The sequence below is a fragment of the Phalaenopsis equestris genome, unplaced genomic scaffold (genome assembly GCF_001263595.1).
Source record: "Phalaenopsis equestris unplaced genomic scaffold, ASM126359v1 Scaffold234130, whole genome shotgun sequence".
NCBI classification, from domain to species: domain Eukaryota; kingdom Viridiplantae; phylum Streptophyta; class Magnoliopsida; order Asparagales; family Orchidaceae; genus Phalaenopsis; species Phalaenopsis equestris.
Window position 1 is genome coordinate 105,307 of NW_018252054.1, and position 9,303 is coordinate 114,609.

General features: G+C 34.9%; 1 protein-coding gene across 2 annotated transcripts in view; it reads left to right on the forward strand.

Moving 5' to 3' along the window:
• The window catches only part of LOC110038840 (proteasome-associated protein ECM29 homolog), a 192,424-nt gene that overhangs the window by 64,341 nt on the left and 118,780 nt on the right, over positions 1 to 9,303 (forward strand). For both annotated transcript variants that reach the window (XM_020743756.1, XM_020743757.1), the window contains exon 13: positions 8,500 to 8,559. In XM_020743756.1, coding sequence (XP_020599415.1) covers positions 8,500 to 8,559 — 60 coding nt within the window. The remainder of the gene's footprint in view (positions 1 to 8,499; positions 8,560 to 9,303) is intronic.

Below are 9,303 nucleotides of genomic sequence, written 5' to 3' on the forward strand. Positions count from 1 at the left end.
ATAAATTAAGTTTTTAAACATGTAAACTTATTTTAAATTTTAAGAAAAAAAGTAATGAATTAGTTAATTAAAAAAAAGAATGATTAAAATGAAAATAAAATTAACAACTCATTTAATTAAAATTTTTTGTGAAAGACATTTCAGATTATGTATACTTTAAATTAGAAAAATAAAATGATTGAAAATACAAATTAAATTTGTGTTCTCAAGAAAATTCACATTCAATTTGCGACAACATTAAAACCGTAATCACACCACGTGGGGTCAGCTACATGAATCCTTTTTCTCTATTGTGTCCTATTTTCATCATTTAGTTCTAGTAAATTAAGATAGTTCTAGTAAATTAAGATCTTTTTTATACAATAAGCTTATATCTTCCTAGGTCTACCTCTGCCTTTCTTAACATAAGTCGAATCTAAAACATCTATCCTCCTAATCGGATCATCAGATGGTCAATGTTTAATGTGACCAAACCATCTATGACGACTTTCTTTAATTTTGTCTTTCACTGGAGCTACACCAACTTTATTATGAATATAATCATTTCGCATTTTGTCTCTGTGTAAAGCCACACATCCACCTAATCATTATCTTCTCAGCAACACTTAACTTAGTATTATGCTTCTCTTTTAAAGGCGAACATTCAACGTCATAGAGCATTGCAGGTCTCACCGCCCTTTTATTAATTTTTCCTTTCAATCTAAGCGGTACTTTTTTATCACACGAAAGGCCCGAAGCATTCCTCCACTTCAACCAACCAACTTGAATTCTACTATTTTCCTCCCCTTCTATATCACCAACAATAGACCCGAGATATCTAAATCGTTCACACCTTTTAATAATTTGGTCACCCAAAGTTATACTTTTGTCACTAGAACTACTACTACTAAAATTATATTCTATGTATTCAGTTTTAGTTCTACTCAAATGAAGGCCTTTAGACTGCAATGTAGAGCTCCATAATTCAAGTTTTTTCTGAGCTTTTTCTCTTTTTTTATTCACGAGAAGGATATAATCAACAAAAAACATACACTAAGGTACTTTCTCCTGTAAATTTCCAGTAGGAAAATCTATTACTAAAGCAAAAATATATGGGCTTAAAACTGATCCCTGATGTAATCCACAGAAATAGGAAAATGTTTGGTCAATCTTCCTTCAATTCAAACACAAGTAACAACTCTTGCATACATATCTTTAATGACTTGAATATAAGTCATATCAACACCTTTCTTCTCAAGAACTCTCCAAAGGATACCTCTTGGAACCTTATCGTAAGCTTTTTCTAAATAAAAAAAAAATTAAATGTAGATCTTCCTTATTATCTCTGAACTTCTCCATCAAACCTCTCAATATATTTGTAGCTTTCATAGTAGACCTGCCCGACATAAATCCAAACTGATTATAAGAAATTTTTGTAATACTTCTTAACTTATGTTCAATTATCCTCTCCTATAATTTTAAAGTATGACGCATCTACTTAATACCTCTATAATTGACACACTCTTGTGCATCCTCTTTATTCTTAAAAAATGGGACCAAAATACTCTTCCTTAATACTCTTCTTCACTCCTCAGACATCTTTTTAGTTTTTAAAATAATATTAAAGAGTTTAGTAAGCCAAGAAACTCCCAAATCTCTTATATATTTTCACACTTCAATTGAGATATCATCAAGTCCTACAGATATCATCAAGTCATATCATCAAGTCCTACAGACTTTCCACCCTTGATGTTCTTTAAAGCATACTCGACTTATTTTTTACTAATGTGACGATAAAAATGAGAAGCTTTATTTTTATTAACTATTTAGATCACTTAGCTCGATCGTATTTTTAGAAACTTCATTAAAAAATTTACCAAAATAATTCACCCACCTATGTTGAATATCTTTTTCTAAAAAAAACACATTTTGATTATCATTTTTTATGCACTTTACTTGAGTTAAATTTTTATTTTTCTTTTCTCTTTGTTTGGCTTGCTTATACATATATTTTTTACCCTCCTTAGTATCTAATTTTTTTATTAAAGCCCCAAGAACTTCAATTAAAAAATTTTTAGCGTCACAGATTTTTCTTTTAGACTCCCTGCAGACCGATTGATATTTTTGACAATTCTCTAAGATTTTACATTTAAACCAATTTTTTTAACAGAACTTCTTATATTTTATTTTTTCTTGCACATTATTATTCAACCACCAATTATTTTAATTCATAAAATTTTTTTTCTTTTGATTCTGCAAGCACATTTTTTTGCTATTTGTTTAATAGTATTGGTTACTTTATCCCCACATAACACTTGCTTCTTCATAAACATCACAAATTTTGAAATATTGAATTTTACTCATAAAATTAACTTTATTTGTGTTATTTAGGTTCCCCCATCTCATTCTATGATGATGAGTTATAGTATTCTTTATTTTACAACTTTTTATCATAAAATCTAGAACTAATAAACGATTTTGGGTACTTAAATCCTCACTTTGAATTCAAATTCAATTTGCATTTAAAAATAAAATAAAAGTTGGATTATAGAAAACATGTGAGCTTTTTTTTAATGTTACTTTAATGGAGCTTTTATTGTTTATTAACATTAATTTCAAAAAATAAAATACACTTTCATGTATGTGTAAGTTGGCATATATTTAAAAATTGAAGTTTATCTGTTGGATGTGCAAATAATTGAGAATGAAGTGGAATGTATGTAAATCTTGATACTATAAATTTGAAAAAGTAGATAAAATTTAATAAATAGAACTTCAAGCAATATTTAAAATTGTACATTTGAACGCACAACTGACTTTGACTCTAGTGGAACAAGTATCCATCTGCTTGGTAATACTTCTTTGCTAGCTTCTTCTGACATTTTACCCAGATGTATCCGAAATCTTCGTCTGCTTCATTTAGATCTTTTATGACCTCGAAGCCCACAACACGGACTGCCTGTATGGATGTGATCAATAAATGTCAACGAGTTAGTGCATCTACTAGGTAGTTCTGGTTATCCGCCTTGTGCTTAAACACAAACTGGAGTGAGGCTAGAAATTTCACCCAGGTGGGGTGTCGACCCTTCAATTTGCTCTGGCTGTTGAGGAATTTTAGGACCTCGCCTTAAAAAAGTGTGAATTAGTTCGTCAATATGTAATAATTCAAATGCTCTAGCGCACTTACCATGGCGTAGAATTCTTTGTCGTAAGTTAAGTATTTTCTTTTAGACTCATTCAACTTTTTACTAAAAATGGCTATAGGATGTTCTCCCTGGCTCAGTGCTGCTCCTGTTCCCACTCTGGAGGTATCACATTCTACCTTGAAAAGCTGGTTGAAGTCTGGTAATGCTAGCAAGAGCGCCTAAGTTACCCTTTTTGAGATCCACCATGAAAAGGGAGATTTGGAACCAAAGGCTCGCCGAAGCATCAGATGTAGCTTTTCTCTTAAATTTTAAGCAAGTTTTGTTTTTTATGCATCCAAAGGAATGTAGTAGGGCAGCTCATTTTTGTGCTAAGCACGCTCTCAGTAGTTCTTTTGTTTTGATGCTTGTAGATGAAGATAAAGAACTCTCTTCTGTACTTGTAGATGATTAGGATCACTTTTGTACATCAGAGATGTATACATGCATTGTTTTTTTCTTTTACCTTTTTGATTTATTAATGCAAAATACACATTTAAGATAGTCTTTTAGTACTGGTTGCAGTAGTCTTTTACCTCCTTGTCCTCCTCGCTTCATTCTAGGAGGACTAATGCTAGTGTTATGGGGGCATCTCTAACTGATTACAGCAAAGTCCAAGGAACTAATGTTGCCTCTGTATTGCTCCTGCCTTTCGTATCTTTAATTGGTAGCAAAATGATACATTTTCCATCTTTTCTGAAAGAATAAGTGTTCTTGAAACTTTCGTGTTGAGTTTTGCAAACACAATGTCAAGGCTTATCCAACAGAATGCGACACGCGTCTAAAGGAATTATGTCACACCATACTTGTTTCTGTCACTGGTCTCCGATGGAGAAGTCAACTAGGCATTGCTTATCTACCTGTATCCCATTTACCTTTTTTAATCGTGTAGATGCTGCTGCATGTCCAGTCCCAACTTTCTCACCATGAGCTCTCACACCACATTCTTGCAACTCCCATTGTCGATTATCAGGTTGTAGACCTTGCCCTTGATGGTGCACTTGGTCCGAAATATACTATGCCTTAACCATAATTAGTCCCATTTTAGTTCAGACGACAATACTCGCCGAACGACTAATGCTTTCCCCTCATCTCTGTGGAGCTGAAACTCTTCTTCTGGACTATCATCTGACTCCTCATCGACCTCCTTGAGGATGCTCTGATCTGTGGGTGTGACAATCCGACTTGTTGGGCAGCTAGAGGCTATGTGACCATAGCAGTGACTCATGCAACACTTTCTGGCCTACACTTTATTGGACGAGCTACCTTTTTCTGGCTTCCTCCCACTTTGATATGCTTTTTCAGTTCTCTGTCCGATTTTTGTTATTTCCTCTCGAGGCATCCTTATCGGTTGTAAACACTTCATGTGACAGTTGAAAATGGTTGTCTGAAGGACGACTGTTGCCTGCTTTGCTTCTACTGCTTCTCCACCTTAAAGGCTAGTGTCTGGACATCCCCCAACGTCTAGTATGGTTGTAGCTATACCCCATTTCTAATGGCAAGCTTCAGACTCTCGAGGTATCTGGCTACGATATGCTCCTCTGGCTTTGTTAGCTCGCACTTCAGCTGCAAGTGGTCTAACTGGGCTGTGAACTTCTCAATTGAGAGATCCCGTTGCTGTAACTCATAGAGTTTTAGGAACATGTACTCGTAATATTGTGATGGCTTCTGCATTGCCTTCTTCATCTTCTCTCACGTAGTTATCTTCTCACTGCATTCTCTTTTTCTGTCTTTGTAGATTTTCCTACCATATAGAGACATTTTTCTTAGTTTAATGGCAGGTAGCTTGACTCGTTGGTCCTTTGATACTTCTTTATTCTTGAAATACGTTAAATTGATTGCAACTAGTTGATAAATTCATCGGGTCCATACCTCCAAATTTTGGGAGGTCCATCTTGATGCCAAAGTTCCGCTGACCTCCATAAGTGACCTCTTCTCTAGACCTCCTTTGATATGGGATTCCAAAACGGCGTGGTCGATATTCCTTGTCACTGTGATCTTCTCTGTGGAATAAATTTAAATCCCCGTCTTTGTCTTCCCTTTGACCCTCCAAATCATAGTTGAAGGTAATCTCGTTCTAGTTCTCATCATTCAGCTCTGTTAATCTCCATTGCAGATGACGAGTTTTTTTGTTGAATTTCTTTTTGAGTCGAGTCTAATGTGTCTCTACGCGGTGTCATGACTAGGGTTAGGAATTGAAGGAAAAAAAATTTGATGGAGGTGAATTAGGTGCAGGAGGATGCTAGGAAACCTAGGATAAGACTAGGGTTGGGGCTAGCTCTGATACCAAATGACGCTGGAACTAGGTAGGAAATTAGCGGCAACGCACAAACAAACTTTATTAGTACATATAATAGACTAATTTCCGATAGGGCTGGAGGAGATTCGAAGGCGGTTGTGGTGTTGACGTGGTGGCAAGGAAAGGTGAGTAAGGACGGGTGGAACAGTGTTTGATGGGTTGTAGGTGGGATGGACAACAAGGATTACAACAGAGAAGGGATGGTGGGATGCAGGCAGATGGCTTGGAGCGCTGGGCAACCTAGGTGGTTGTAGGGAGAGGGGGTACAGGTGCTGGAATGGGGGGACTGAATGGCTGGGCAACAGGTTGCGGTGGCAGTATGGGTGGTGGTAGAATTGTTGTAGGAAGATGGGGGTGGTCTGTGGCTACTGAAGGAGTGGGAGAAGGGGTCGGGTAGAAGATGGGAAGAAATTGGAAGGATACAACATCACCTTGGAGCTGGATACGATAAGAGCACCACCTTTCATCGAATACAACCCTAATAAGAGGGAAAAATCTCCACATCTAAAATCTGAAAGCAAACACAGCCAAAACTGAACCTTACAATCAGAAAACAACAATTTATAGACTCCCTTCGGATAAGAAAAGGAAATAAATAAATAAGGTAACTTTCACACAAAAGGAAGGGGTGGGGAGGCAAGAAATATCCAGAAAAATAGCTATTAAAGTTATGCGAAGAAGAGCACCAAAGGAAGGGTGGTCGTCCCGCAACCTCTATAGGATGCGCGAATCATCCCGCCTGGGCCCGGTCCATTGGACCTGCACGAGAGTTTGTAAGCCGGTTCAGCCGACTGGCGTGTTTTGGCACCCCGTGTCATTGGTACAAGAACATAGATTGCAAAGTTTAATATGCGTGGGATGATGAAGGGGCATCTCATTTTGTGTTTTAGAGGAAGAAAAATGTGACGTAGTGCAGAAACACGATGAATTGTGCGGGAAGGAGAGATAAAAAGTCAATTGCATTCATTGACATGAGGCAAGAGGCAATGCACGGTTTGGCATGGGTAGGGTAGTGCTTGTGTTTGAATGTGGAGGTTAGAATATCGTTGGGAATGATCGGCTGTTGGGGGTGATGCAACTCGTTAATCAAGGTGCAGTTATGTGGTTGGCTTAAGACACGGGAAAAATAATGAGCAACTGTTTGGAGGGCTGTTGAAAGGCATGAAGAGCATAATGTTTACCTACAACGTGTAAGAGTTTTCGTGGGTTTTACAAGTTATGTATTATTGAAAAGCGAATGTGATGCAATGTGACATGTAATAGCCGGGTCATGACAGTGACACTTATGCTGCTTATATGTCTTAAGAATGCAACAACTATGATGATGGGGATTATAGTGGGGCGATGGATTTGAATGCGAGGCAAAATGCTTCACATTATTGCGAGCAGAGATATCTTGTTCTACTGTGATGGGACATGATGCTTTATCTGATGAAGAGATAGAGTGAATGGATAGAGGAAGGCTTTTACATCACTAGATATCCCACCAGAAGAAAAGGAAGAGGAGAAGAGAGAGGGATAGGAGAGAGAATTGATTATTTCATAAAGCAATTTAATAATGATCTTAATAGCTATAAGGATTAATAATTATAATGAAAAGTGAATGAAGAAATAGAAAAAAATAGTAGTAATAAAATAAAACTATTAAGTTTGAAAATATATCTTAGTGAAACAAATCCAAATATTCCTCGAGTCTATTTTCCTAATTAAAGAAGTAAAATGTTCAATCAATTTAGTATTTCTAGATTCCTATCATATATTTTTATTGGATGGATATGATGACATCCTGGGTGGAGCTTTTACTAATTTTCAAGACATTCAAATGAGTTATTTGATGGCTTTGAGCCTGATCATTCGTGTTCCGCTCAATGTAACGTAGCATTTATCGGGTAATTGAGTGAGCTTGATCAAAGCCATGGCTTTGATAATATTGAAGTAAATAAAATACAATATTTTATTAAAGTTTATGTAGTTTCCATTTAGCCATTTTTTATTTGTCTATCTCTAAGAGTTCCGCAATTTAAAATTAATACAAACGCATTATACTTCACCATGAAATTTGTTTGTATTTTTTAAAGAGGTTCATAATTAAAATTTATTTTTGTAACATTATAGTGCACCATGACATGTGATGTATTGCACTATGCAATATTCTCTCGTTTGGTCTCGTATAGCATATATCAGTGTAGTATAGGACTTGGAGAATGATTCAAATGTTTTATTATGTATTAATCAAGGCATAAAAAAACTATGTATGCATTTGCCGGTATATGTCTTAATGGTAGAAATAATCAAATATAGATCATCCATTATAATAATTTCTAGTTATTCATAGATCACACGTTATAGGATAGGGACTAAACATTATGAGCTTTGAGTATTCCTTAGTGACGGAAAATCATCCTTGTCTAGAGACAATCAGAGATTACGTCAATTTTTATGCTGTTAGCATCAAGCTAAGGATTCGACTTAGAGTAAGGATGATCACCATGGCAGAAGCATCCAAGCCTAGAAATCTTCATGAAACCGTTCATTGTGGTTAGTGTATGTTTCCAGTGGAACTTATATATAAGATTTCACCTAAATCTTCAGATAATCTAACAAAACTTTTACCAAATTTTATTATCAAATGATTTCTTTTCTCTTATCCTCTCTTTTCTCTCTGACTTTTTATCAAGTGTAATCCACAATTGCATTGGATGCAAAGTATTTTGGTTTGTCATAGAAGCTTCTAACTTTCCTAAATGTTTTCAATAAATGTAAAAATAAGATGTAGAAAAGGTATGATTCTTTGAAGATTGAAACATAATTTTACACATTTAAATAAAACTGAAGCTTTATTAAGCAAAATAATAAAAAAGATGGAATGTAACAGTATGCATTTGTTGATTATTCAATTTAATAGTTTTTATAAAAATAATTTTCTATCTTAATATTTCTATCTACAACTATAATGTTTTCCTGCCCCGCTTGTAATACTATGTATTTGATTTCTCTCCCATGGAATTGTTTGGTAATTTCTTGCATTTTCAACAACAGGATGCCCCATTGGCCGTGCTAAAGGAGCTGGAAGCATTTTTGTTACAAAGCTGTAAAGCGGTGAAGTTTTTAAAAAGCATTTTCTTGTTAAATATCAGTCTTTTTGTTCTTCCTTGTCCCAAATTTATGGTTTTGTAATTAAAAATTGCAATATCCCTATTAAATTAGAAATAAAAGCACTAAATGAATTTTATGCAGAGTTTATCTCTATTTTTAAACTGTTTTTCTTGGCATTTAATTGATTCACAGCAGAAAGTATGCATTTTCCTTCAAATTTCTTAAAGAGAGAAGTTCCTCATAATTTGCTTTTCATTTGATTGGTATAGGTCTTGTAAACAGTTCATCTTCCGCTAACTTTTTTCTATTACATTTTTTTCCTAATCTGTTGGATTTCCGACCACCTTAAACTTGTTAATTTTTACGCATTTGGTTAAATTTACTTTCTTAATATGAGGAATCCATCAATTGTTTTGGACGTTCATTTCGCCTTTATGTTGTTTTATTATAATTGACTAAATTAAATTATCTGTAACTTATAACACTTTCCGATTTCAATAAGTTTGTCTTGGGCCCTCATTTTCTTACAGATTCATTTTGTTTTACAGCCTATTTTATGACTTCAACATTTTATCTTTCTGCAATGATTATATGGTGATTCTAGGAAAGAGTTTAACACAACATGGAGAAAGGCTTTGAAACTTGACCCGGATATTAGACTTAAAGGTGAAATTGTTCAGGGTTAAATTGGTGGTTGAACATTGGTTATTTGATAAATCGATATATATATATATATATATATATATA